General features: G+C 38.7%; 2 protein-coding genes across 2 annotated transcripts; one reads left to right on the forward strand and one right to left on the reverse strand.

Moving 5' to 3' along the window:
* The first annotated feature begins 455 nt into the window (after positions 1–455).
* Positions 456–2476, forward strand: LOC101305825 (cytochrome P450 84A1-like). Its single transcript, XM_004292387.1, has 2 exons — positions 456–1337; positions 1856–2476. The coding sequence occupies exons 1-2, from the start codon at positions 456–458 to the stop codon at positions 2474–2476; spliced, it is 1503 nt and encodes a 500-aa protein (XP_004292435.1).
* Positions 2477–2979: 503 nt separating this feature from the next.
* Positions 2980–10351, reverse strand: LOC101311338. Its single transcript, XM_004290295.1, has 5 exons — positions 10038–10351; positions 9447–9613; positions 8826–8889; positions 3456–3525; positions 2980–3330 (listed from the first exon to the last, which is right to left on the reverse strand). The coding sequence occupies exons 1-5, from the start codon at positions 10210–10212 to the stop codon at positions 3219–3221; spliced, it is 588 nt and encodes a 195-aa protein (XP_004290343.1). The 5' UTR covers positions 10213–10351; the 3' UTR covers positions 2980–3218.
* Between the last annotated feature and the right edge of the window lie 2257 nt (positions 10352–12608).

Consider the following 12608-nt stretch of genomic DNA (forward strand, 5'->3'; position numbering starts at 1 on the left):
CTCTAATATATTTGAGTTGTTTTTATTGATAAAAATCAAATGAGATATTTTTGCCTTAATTATTTGCTAATCAGTCATTTTTTAACTTACATTTTTTCCTTCATTATTGATAAGTACTTTTGGAAAATAAAAAGAGTTACATAAGTGAATTTTGATTTTGAAATTAAAATATAAGGTATAATGACTAATGAGCAATTACAAATACGATGTACAAAGAAAATGATAGGATGACTGAGATCTTTTAAAATGTAAATTTAGAATATGAAAGTATGAATTTAGAATGTTATCCTCTCTAGTGAAATTCCAGAATTATTAGTTGCCACATTTATACAATATTGCTCATAAAGACAGAGATCTTTTTGTACGTTATATAGTTACACATCACATCACCAATCCACCAAACTCCATTTTCCAAACCATACGATCTCCCTCTCCTAGCCCTGCAATTGTCACCCATGTTGTTCTTTCTTCTCCTTCTTTTATTTGTTTCCTTGATTTTCTTGTTTAGGTCAACAAGAAAACTCCCATACCCACCAGGTCCAAAAGGGTTACCTATTGTCGGTAACATGCTAATGTTGGACCAGCTCACGCACCGAGGGCTGGCCCAACTTGGCAAACTATATGGCGGTCTTGTCCATCTCCAAATAGGCGTGCTACATATCATGGCTGTATCAACCCCTGAAATGGCACGCGAAATCCTCCAAGCCCAAGACAGTGTCTTTGCTAATCGGCCCGCCAATGTTACAATTGCCTACTTGACATACGACCGAGCCGACATGGCGTTTGCCAACTACGGCCCTTTTTGGCGTCGCATGCGTAAAATTTGTGTCATGAATATATTTAGCCGAAAACGGGCCGAATCATGGGCCTCGGTACGTGAGGAAATCGATGAAACTGTTCGGACTGTGGCGGAAAAAGTTGGTTCACCAGTAAACATTGGGGAGTTGGTTTTCGCCCTCACACGAAACATTACCTACCGAGCTGCGTTTGGCTCAAAATCGCATGAAGGGCAAGACGAATTTATGAAGATTTTGCAAGAATTTTCAAAGCTTTTTGGAGCATTCAATATGCAAGATTTCCTACCATGGTTGGGTTGGATGCATGGACAAGCATTCCAAAATAGAATGGCCAAAGCTCGCAAATCGTTAGATGTGTTCATCGATAAGATTATCGATGACCACATGACTAAGAAGACTACTAAGGAAAATGGCATTGAGGCTGAGACAGATATGGTGGATGAATTACTCGCTTTTATTAGAAATGATGCTTCAATGGACATTGATGACTCCAATTCTGGCTTTGCCCTCACCAGAGATAATATCAAGGCGCTCGTAATGGTAAGTGCAGGGTGCATGCATGCCTTTATAATCTAATATCATCTGATTTGTCCTCAAATTCAATTGTCTGATTCTCAATTTAATTTTTTATTTTCATGTCAATATATAATCTCATTGATTTTTTTTCTTTTTGAATTAAAATATCTCGTTGAGGTTAATCAGTCATTAACCAAGAGATTCATGGTCGATCACCCTTGGATGTGTAAACCCAATGGTAGGGAGAATTATTTTTAAATAGAGTTGTTTTGTTTTCAACCCTTGGATATAAATATAACAGTGATTGATTATGAATTTTTTAGTCAGTAACTGACAAGGTGAATAAACACAAGGGAAACAAAAAACAAAAATAGTACGGTTGATCCAAAAAACTGGTCAAATTTATTTCCTACCCTTTCAGTCGATGAGAAACAAATTAAACCATATACTTTATATATGAGTCTATGACAGAGTTCAATATGCAATATATTTGTACTTCTAATAGAAATTTTCGTTTCTCCAAAAATAAAATGAAAGTGCAGGATGTCATGTTTGGTGGAACTGAAACAGTTGCGTCAGTAATCGAATGGACCCTTGCAGAGCTTATGAAGAGTCCACAAGATCTCATAAAGGTTCAACAAGAGCTCGTTGATGTTGTAGGGTTGAACCGTAGAGTGCAAGAAACCGACCTGGAAAACCTAACCTACCTCAAATGTGCAGTCAAGGAAGCCCTCCGTCTCCACCCACCAATCCCTCTCCTCCTCCACGAGGCCGCCGAGGACGGCGTCGTGGCCGGGTACTCATTCCCCGCAGGATCACGGGTCTACATCAACGCGTGGGCGATAGGGCGTGACCCTTCTGCATGGGACGAGCCTGACAAGTTCAAACCCTCAAGGTTTCTGAAAGATGGCTCCCCGGATTTCAAAGGGAATGACTTCGAGTTCATCCCATTCGGGTCCGGCAGGAGGTCTTGTCCGGGCATGGCGCTAGGGCTTTATGGGTTGGAGATGGCTGTGGCTCATCTGCTTCATTGTTTTACGTGGGAGTTGCCGGATGGGATGAAGGCTAGTGAGCTTGACATGAACGACGTGTTTGGATTGACTGCACCAAGAGCTGTTCAGCTCGTTGCTGTGCCACACTACAGGTTGAACTGCCCGCTTTGAAATTTATAGATGGAGGAGATCATTGTTTGGGGAGGACTACGTACTGTTTGGTACTCTGATGAGAGTCTGTTTCTCTTAGATGTTTCAACTAATAATGGTTTTATTATGTTTTGGTTGTCCGAATATGTTTGGACTTGTTACTTAAGCTCGTCTGAAGATTAATAGAAACGTAGTGCGTGTTACTCGAGTACATGAAATGATCTTATGTAGTGTCGAGACTAGAGAGAATTGTCTAAAAGGAACAATCAGTTTCCTTCATTTATTGAAAGATAACAGAACCCGGAGCCATCAGAAGAGCCACCTATTGCCGTTGTAAAACAAACCGTCTCCGTGGCCAGTCCAGGTGTGGCAGAATACCAAGAACGTACTAGCATTGCTTCATCAAGTTAACAGCTTTGCTTAGTTCATTTCAGTTACGTTCTTCTCTCGTCACTGATAGAGCTTCGGAGTCTGGAGTTTCTGATTATGGACTATGCCAGACCTATCGATCATGTCCACAATTTAATGATGATTTCGACGTAATTAACATTTATTTGAGTAAAAGTGTATATACTGTTACAACAAACAAACAAAAAATGGAAAAAATGTTTACTGTTACAAAAGGTTGGCAAAAAGAAGAAAACCTTTGCTTGATGACAATGTTATACATTAATTTAATTACAGAACTGGGATACCAGTCATACTACCAATTCAGGTACCGGGTTTTTAGCATGCTGTGTATTACTGCTGAAATCAAAAACTGTTACTTGGACCTTCCAAATAAGATGCTATCCACGCTCTGTTTTATATGGTTGCCTACCCTGTTCAAATTTCTAGCAACGCCTGATGCTACTAGGCCAGCATTCCTCTTAAACCTACATATACAAAAGTATTTTGTTCTCAAGTCTATCGACAACAGCCACAAGTTACAAAGCTGCAAATTCCAACAGAATACCTACTGATAATTCTCCTTTTTGTGAACTAAAATTTTGATCTTTACCTGGTCAGGTACTCATCTCCAGTTGAATGTGGTTTGTAGCTTTGAGGTTGAGGAATAGGTCGAACATTGTCTGAGGAGGAAAGACACCAAGCTTGATGAATATTGACATGAATGTTATAAGAAAACACAACTCTTTTCTTTTCATTTTTCTTTTCTGAGTAGGAGAAAATCATTTTTCAGAAAGAAAAAGAGGACACAGTAAATATGACTTCCACCTAACAGAGAGTGCAACTAGGAAAACACAACCAAATGCAACAAAAATCAACTTATAAAATATTCAAAAAACTACAATAGCACTCCAACTAGAAAAAATAGCAGAAAAAGAATTCATATAATCTAAAGAAACTAATGCACATATGAAGCTAATCCCTCATGCCTTCAAAAATTCTTTTGTCCAGTAAGATATAGAGAAGATAGCCATCACAGTGCATCTTCCCAACACCAATCCTTTCTTCTTCCCACCAAAATTGTGTTCCTGTACTTTGCTCAGAGCCATACCATTAACTCGATGACCCATCTGAACATAGCTAGGAACAGCCTATTTCAAGAGCTAAAGCAATTGGACAATGTAAGGGGGAAAAAAGGAAAAGAGAAAAAAGGTGATTCCCAATCTCAGCTCCAGCTTTACATATCTCACACTAGAGAGGGCAAGACAAAAAAGCCTTCTCCTCTTCATCATTCACAGGTCAATAATCCATGGTAGCACCTGTGCCATAGTTACTTAGTACCAAGGAGAGGTACCTTGGTCTTCCAGAATACAAGAGTGAAGACAATGGGGTTCTCCATCAAATACTTTGAACATTGAGTTGTGCCCGTTAAACATTTCAAATAATATTAAGTTATTAACAGAAAAAATTCCCAAAACCTCTAACATCCACTCTCTCATATCTGCTCTAGAAGGAACCAGCACTATCTCACTCTAAATAATAGTGCTAAGAGTTCCCTCCACTACCAGGTTATTTAGGTCTGTTTGAAACTTGGAATAACTTATAGGAAAGAGACAAGAGTTGACACACATTGTGGCAATAGACTTCCATGTATTATTATACCGAAATAATCAGTTGAGTTCAGGAAAAGAATGAAAGAAAGCACTCTCCCATACCCATCTCACGCAACCATACTTTTCCAGATTTCCCACCATGGAGAACCTGAACTAAGCAGTCATGGAATTGATCCCATTCAATATATCTTTTAAAGAATTGTGACTTGAACATGGAACCGCAATATTTGAACCCCACCTATTTTTTAATAATCCATATTTACTTCTAATTACTGTTTTCCAAGTTGAGCCTCATTTCTTTCCGAATTCTGCACCTCAAGACCACCTCTTTCTCTTACTTCAGTCACCATTTTTCCATTCACTAAACAATCAATTTCTTCTTCTTTCATCCCATCTTGTAAAATGTCCCATCAATCTCTCAATCCTCTTTGCCACACTAGCAGCGATTCAAAACAGGAACATGTACTGTAAACTGTTCAACACTGATTGAATCAAAGTTAGTATGCCCATCTTGATAAAAATGCATTTTTCACCATTGTGGCCTCCTCTCCACTTTCTCCACTAGCAGATCCTAAAAACTCACTGCCCTATGATTCTTCCCTCCTATAGGCAGCCCGAATTATTTCATTGGCCAATATCCTACTCCACATCCCAAAATTTTGGCTAACTAATGAGCTCTTCCTACACAGGTGTAATGCCCTACCAAACACCTCTCCCTATTAGTTTTCATACCAGAAAAGAAAAAGAAAAAGAAAAAGAAAAACAGAGAGTTCATTAATGCTGAGGAATCAGCCAAGTTGTTTCTGGAAAGAAAGAAATTAGTGGTGATCGCAAATTGAAAATGTCATTAATCAGAAAAATTGACGATCAAAGAGAACCAAAGCCCTGGTCACGAAGTGACTGAAGCCCAAACTAACAATGGATTCCCCTTGGTCTTGCATAGATAACAGCGGAGAATTTCAATGATTTCAAGCATCCCTCATCCTTGTCCTCCAAAGAATTCCAAACCCCTTCTTCTCCAAAACAAAACGATGAATTACTCGCCAACAATTAGGATTCGCATACTGAAAGAGTTTATGCACCACTATTCCTACACTCCCGTACCTTTGATACCATGATATAGTTTGTCACCAGTATACAAAAAGGTTTAAGTTGTCAGGTCAAGAGGCGATAGCTAGTACAAAGCATTAGAGGCACTTGCCCCAATCAATACTGGAGTACTGTTCAGTACCTCTAGCGGAGATATTTGTTTAAGGGTCTATTCAAAGATAAATGGTCAATTTTGAAGGTGACTGACAATTCTTACATGCACTCTTTGTAAAGATAATCCATACGTTATACGCGGATAACATTTGAAATACATGTAACAAAGAGATGCCGATCAACAGGCCTGCGAGCTAGAGATGTCGATTTGTGTTGGCTGCTGTAAAAGGTCTAGATAGAGTTAGAGATTAGTTGGACATGATGACTATGCCAGGATAAAAGGTCATTGGCTTACCACTATCCTAAACACTTCAACTGTTGGGAAATGTGCTAACCATTGTCGTATAGCAGATCTGACCTAATAACTATCATTTAAAACTTACCAAGCAATTTTGTAGGCAAATGAAAATCAACCCATTGACCAGAAATTCCCAGTGACATTTTCTCACTTCACCAAAAGGTGAAATATACAACAACATTAAGAGTAGTGGGAGAACCCAGTCTTGTGTTAACTAGAGATGCCCTTAAAGGATTTCATAAAAATCCCATTTGCAAATGAAGTCACCCACATACAACTTTCAAGAGTTTTAACTACTCACCTAGTAATGATGGTAAAGAGAGTGTTAGTTCACTCCATTAAGAGAGAAAGGTGAGGAGGAGAAAAATGGCCTTCTCCTTTGCACCATATCACAGGTGAATAATCCAGGTACCACCTGTATCATAGGAGAGGTAACTACCTGGGTCTTCCAGATTACAGAGTGAGGAGTAAATTGTGTAAGAATGGGGTTGTCAATCAAATATTTTGAATAATGGGTTGACCAACAATAATTTCAAACAATTTACAGAGAAAAATTTCCCAAACCCTCTAACATCCACTTTCTCCCATCTGATCTGGAAGGAACCGGCATTATATAACTCTGGGATAACTACGAGAATAGAGCTAAGGGTTCCCTCCACTACCAGGTTATTTAGGAGTGTATGAAACTTGGATCAACTTATATGAAAGTGATGCAGCAGAAAGCAACAGTTATTGAGAGTATGATAAGGGTGGGTTGGGGAGTGTTGTGAAACTAAGAAAACGGAGGTTTCAGAAGAAACAAAGGCTTCTTAGCTGTAGAAGGGAGAAATAGAACGAGGGAGGATAGGGCAAAATATCCAAGGCACCAAAGTTTCAAAAAGAATTAAGTTTAATTCATTCCGATCTGATTTAAATACTTACATACATAACAGACATAAAGAGACACTCAAGACACATGAGTAATCCCCTGAGATTTCCATAGACTCTTAAAAGCACTAGGATCATAATCATTCTTAATAAAACTGAAAATTAACCTGGCAAGACCCTTAAACTACCAAGGAGACTTCCCTTGGGACCAAAAAGGGTAGGGCTTAGTCTTTGGCTTCCAAATAGGTTATGTCTTTTCCAACCAATTTATGACTGCTACTTTAGAAAGAGATTATGGTTGACACATATTGTGGCAATATACTTATCATTATTTGGAAATAATCAGTGAAAATCAGGAAAGGAATGAAAGAAAGCTCTCCCCCCGACCCATCTCTCAAAACCTTACTTTTTCTCCAATTTCCCACCGTGGAAAAGCTAAAACAAGCATTCATGGAATTGATTGCATTCAATATATGTATTAAAGAGTTATAACTCGAACTCGGAAGCACAATATTTGAATCCCACCTATTTTCTTATAGTCCTTAATAACTATCAATGACTGCATACTATAGAGAATCTCTTTGCTTTCATCCCATCCTGTAAAATCTGTCATCCATCTCTCAATCCTCTTATCCACAGTAGCAGGGATTCAAAACAGGAAGACAAAAAGGTAAACTGCTCAACACTGAATGAATCAAAGTTATTCTGCCCGTCTTGATAAAAATATATTTTTCACCCTTGTGGCCTCCTCTTCTCTTTCTCCACTAGCAGATCCCAAAAATTTGCTGCCCTAAGATTGCCTCCTAAAGGCAGCCCCAAATATTTCATTGGCCAATTTCCTACTCCACATCGCACTATCCCAGAATTTTGGCCAACTTATCAGCTGTTCCTATATGAGTGTTAATGCCAGCTATCGAACACCTCTCCCCATTAGTTTTCATCCCAGAAAAACAAAAACAAAACAAACAGTCAATTACTGTTTAGAGTTCAGCAAACTTCTGGAGAGAAAGAAATTCGTAGTGTCTGCAGATTGAAAATTAGAATATTAATTTCAATTTGCTTGTAATCTTTCCTTCTGATTAATGCCTTTACGATTATTTGATTAGAAGTAGGCTCCGTGTGGCTTTTAGGGAGAGAAGAAGTCATAATCAGAAGGAAAGATTATAGGACTTCTGTTCAGTACCTCACACAGATATTTGTTTGAGGGGTTATACAAAGATATATGGTCAATTTTGAGAGCGACCGGCAATTCTTATATGCGCTGTTTAGAAGGTAATCTACACATGATATGCCAATGACATTTGGTGATGACTCTAAAATCAGGATAAATTTTATTGGCTTAACACTATCCAAAAAGCTTCAACTGTTCGGAAATGGGCTAACCATTATCATATAGGAGGGTTGACCTAATAGCTATTATATATTTAACTCACCAAGCACTTTGGTAACAAAATGAAAAACAACCCATTGAAACAGTATTCCCAGGGGACATTTTCTGACTTCATGCACCAAAAGGTGAGTAATACAAAAAGATCAAGAACAGTGGGAGAACTCAGTCTAGTGTTAACTAGAGATGCCCTTAAAGGATGTCAGAAAAATCACACTGCAAATGAAATCACCCAAAACACAATTTGCATGACCTAGTAATAGTACTATAGTAGTTAAGAAAGTATAAGTACACTCCTTTATGAGAAAAAAATACATGTGCACCTGCATATACTATAGTAAAGAATGTTAGGCATGCAGTTCACTTTCCAGAATGGCTAATCAATTCGGTTCGGTGTTCAGCTAGTTCGTCAGACTAGTTATATAGCATGAATTACATCTAATTCAGCTATTTTATGATGAATACAAGAAGAATAGAGCACTTTAAATGAACGATCATGCACTTCACTTTTGGAACATGGATTTAAGAACATAAGACAAATTTAAAATCAGAGCCTAATCAACATCAAGAATTTATTGAGATCTTCGAAAATAATGAAAGAAAAATCTCACATACCTTCACTTTTACGAGCAGGAGCAGGAGAATGAGCCTGGCCAGCGGGTCTTTTGTCATATAATACCTAACACAAGCAGAATCAATTGAAGTAAGAGAATGCATAATATAATTACGCACTCAAATTGGAGTAGCATCACATTATGAATTATTGAATGCCAACTCTGAAAGGTTTAGACATTTCTGCTCCTACAAACTAATAATTACTAACACACACAAAACAGAAAGCCCCCATTTAGTGAGGGGGAGAGATTGTACCAACAGAAATGCCAAGTCTGATTGGAACAACACATTTTTGCTCCTAACCCTCGTACTTACCAACAAAGTCACATCTAGAACTAGAAGCCCCCATTTAGTGAGGGGGCTAAGTGCTCTAAAATAGAAGAACAACCCCCACCCGTCTTCCTTCATGGGAGCTGTTGCAAATTCTTGCAAAATTACATTTGTATTAGTTTCCAAAAGCTAGAAATGTATTGGAAGAAAGGTGCCACACTGAAGAACATTCAGTACATATGATATTTATACAACCACAGAAGTTTCCAACAACTTTATGCATACAACTAAAAAGCAACCAGCACTTGCAAATGAGGAAAACAAGAAATAGAAAGAGTCAAGATATATCACCTCAAGACCAACACAAAATGGCAATTCCGCTTGTTTATTATGTGGATCATTTGAATCTTTCCTGTCTAAGAACACCGAGTAACCTACGCAGCCATACTTAAAATCCGTAAGGTTGCGATCGGCTTTTGAAGCTTCCAACTCCGTTTCTCCCACAATGTAGCTGGGCACTGGCAATAAACACACAAATAAGCACATATCTTACATATATCTAATAAACGAATGATGTCCCACTCGCAACACAAACACATAGACAGAAAACTAAAAGAAATCACTACTTCAATAACTCTGCACCTCACAGGCTATGGTCCACAAAGATTAGAGCTTCATATCACTTTCGAAAAAAAATAAAAATAAAAAATAAATTAAAACACCAGATGAGCCAAGTAAATGTTCGAGCAGTATAGGGGCACAGGCATCAATAAAAGTTTCCATCTTTCATGTATTAGTCACATTCAAATTGCAGATTTTAAGCTCAATTCAGATGATGCATTAGACTCTATCGAATTTGAGAAGCACAACATCATAACACAGAGTAAGATCAACCATTTCGATGAAAAAGAAATCAACTTTGAGCTTTCGAGAGAGAGAGACCTTGATTGAGAGTTCTGTAGAAGCCAACGCAAGTTGGGTACTTGGATTTGGATTTCTGTACAGAAGAGTAATAGAGGCAGCCCTTGCAGGATCTTCCCTTTGTTGAACCTCGGGTCTGATTAGGGTTAGGATTAGGGTTTTGAGGCAAGCCGTCTTCGCCTTCCTTATTTTCCATCTCTCTTTGTTTAATCGGTATTGGGATATTCCAACATGAACGTTCCTTTTGGTTTCAGCCTCTTCTGGTTTTGCAGGTTCTGCTTTTCATGAACTTATTCCTTCAGCTTTCACTTGGGATTTTTATGGACGTTTGATGCAAATCAGACGGATATGGAAATTAGGAATCAAATAGGTAGGAGGGACCTTAATTATGTAATACTACATGCTAGGTCTTGAAAATAATGAGGAATTATTACTTGTACCCGGAACAGGAGGACTGAGGTGGTGTTCCCAACCAATGAGCCCAAGACATGTGTACTTTTTTTTAACACATCACTCACCTCAGTTAAAATCCGAGAAAACGGTGTTACTAGTCTGCCATTGTAAATAAACCTTCCAGGTTCATATGAAAGCTCAGTTCTGTCCCTTCTCCTTACACCCAAGTAGAACAAAGTTCACCCAAGTAGAACAAAGTTCCCACCAACAATTATATATTAATTCGTTCAATCTCATATTTCAAGCTTATGTTTTGGTTTACAGAGATTTGAGAGGAGAGAGAAAGTAGATATGAGTTTCCCTTTCTCCTCCGCAGTTAACTTCCGAGCACCACCGTGACCCACCTACTCACAGGCTTTCGACGAGTCAATTCCTGTCTCCGAGGTCGTCGGCGACGAACGGCGGGTCGGCGGGTTAACGAGGATGCAGAGCGGCAACGGGGGTTGTTGAGTCGATCTTTTACGACGTCGTTTTCATGTAGATTAATGATTATCTGCATTTCATCATTTTCGATTACTGAAGCTTGATCTGAATTCTCTGTTCGGAGACGACCTGGATCGACTTTGAGCTAGGTCCTCGTTGAGAGCGAAATACGACATCAAAAACCAACTCACGCCGATATACAGGTACCCAGAATTTTCTCTGGGCACCCAAGCTTTCTTGAGAATTAGAATCAGAACTAAAAAGAGAAGGGGAAGTTGTCTTCTATGTATTGGGATCTAAGATTAATTCCTCACCCACATATAAGAATTGTATATACGAGTCTGATGCCAGAAGCATAACCCCACCTGATTGTTGATCCATGATAATAAAATCAAGATGAATTCTTCTCCTCTTTCGACAGAAGAAGAAGAAGACCAGCGTTGCATAAGTTTAAAGAATTTTACAGACTGACGCAGTTAACAGACTAACGATCCACGTAAGTCTTTATTTATAATACTGTAAATGTGTCTTGGGCTCATTGGCTGGGAACACCACCTCAGCCCTGTTCCGGGTACAGGTAATAATTCCTCGAAAATAATATGGATCTATTGGTTCCTTATGTATCCATGAGAAATGAACCTTAAAAATAGGGATGTGAAATTCACACACCATTTTTTCTTATTTGGTCACTTAAATTTTGTCTTTAGTGACTTAAATTTTGTCTCTTTATAAATGTGTTAATCAAAAAAGGAAAGAGGATGTGTGGATTTCAATTTAAGGTGTGTGAATTTCACATCCCTAAAAATATATGGTGTTGTGTCCACAAAGTATGCAAAGGTTATTGTATCCAAAAAAGAAAAAAGAAAAAAAGTATGCAAGTTATCACCCTAGTATGAAAAGGTTTCTCCCCAACACTGATGTACATCCACAAGCCACATAATCGAGTTGCAACTTACAACACCCTCTATCTGGACCTTAAACAGATATGGCGCATCACCTCTACTAGACAGGGTGTCCGAGAAGTCCATAGTCCCTGCAAAACCTTACAATCCACTCGAAAGCCTAAAAGCTCTAAGATCAAACTCGAAAGCCATCGGAGGAAAAGCTTCATTCATCGGATCTGTGATGAAAAATATGTAACTTAGCCGTTGTACCCTTACTGATACCAAACTTATCCAGATGATAAACCTTCCCTAACATCACACCCACCAGTTTCATGACATCTTCCTTGAACAGGTCAACGACAATCCAAAGATCTCCACCCGGACCGGTAATGAGGTAATTGGGACCTGAGCCACATCACACAAATCATCATACTCCCACGCCACAAACTATGACCTCCCTCCCATAGAACCAGGCTAGGGGCCACCATTGATCACATGGTTGCTCTCCTCCGCACGAGTGAACCGAGTAACAAAACCCAGTAGGACAAAATAAATATTGGTCGAAGGGAAAAATAGCACAACGCACCTGTGATAGTATGTGTGTGTTAGACTCTCCTTGAAGTACTCTACACTCCCCTTGATCCTTACATCAATCAAAGAAGTTAAGAACGTCTTCGCATTCCAATGTTTCTCTCATGTTTTTCATATAAACCTTAATTAGGTTGTGATTTGAGAAATAAGTTTGTCCTATTCTCCTCAGACCTTACTGGATTTACTTGAATCTTGAGGAGAGATTGATGTTTCTCACAAGGTATCGTCGTGTTCCCAATGA

The sequence above is a fragment of the Fragaria vesca genome, linkage group LG2 (assembly GCF_000184155.1).
Source record: "Fragaria vesca subsp. vesca linkage group LG2, FraVesHawaii_1.0, whole genome shotgun sequence".
Classification (NCBI taxonomy): Eukaryota; Viridiplantae; Streptophyta; class Magnoliopsida; order Rosales; family Rosaceae; genus Fragaria; species Fragaria vesca.

Excerpts from the sequence above, each read along its gene's own strand:
- LOC101305825 (XM_004292387.1), top strand. The coding sequence starts at position 456 with ATGTTGTTCTTTCTTCTCCTTCTTTTATTTGTTTCCTTGATTTTCTTG. Across the intron at positions 1,338-1,855 it reads ATATCAAGGCGCTCGTAATG|GATGTCATGTTTGGTGGAAC; the intron begins GTAAGTGCAGGG and ends ATGAAAGTGCAG.
- LOC101311338 (XM_004290295.1), bottom strand. The coding sequence starts at position 10,212 with ATGGAAAATAAGGAAGGCGAAGACGGCTTGCCTCAAAACCCTAATCCT. Across the intron at positions 8,890-9,446 it reads CATTTTGTGTTGGTCTTGAG|GTATTATATGACAAAAGACC; the intron begins GTGATATATCTT and ends TGCTTGTGTTAG. Across the intron at positions 3,526-8,825 it reads TCCTGCTCGTAAAAGTGAAG|ACAATGTTCGACCTATTCCT; the intron begins GTATGTGAGATT and ends TTTCCTCCTCAG.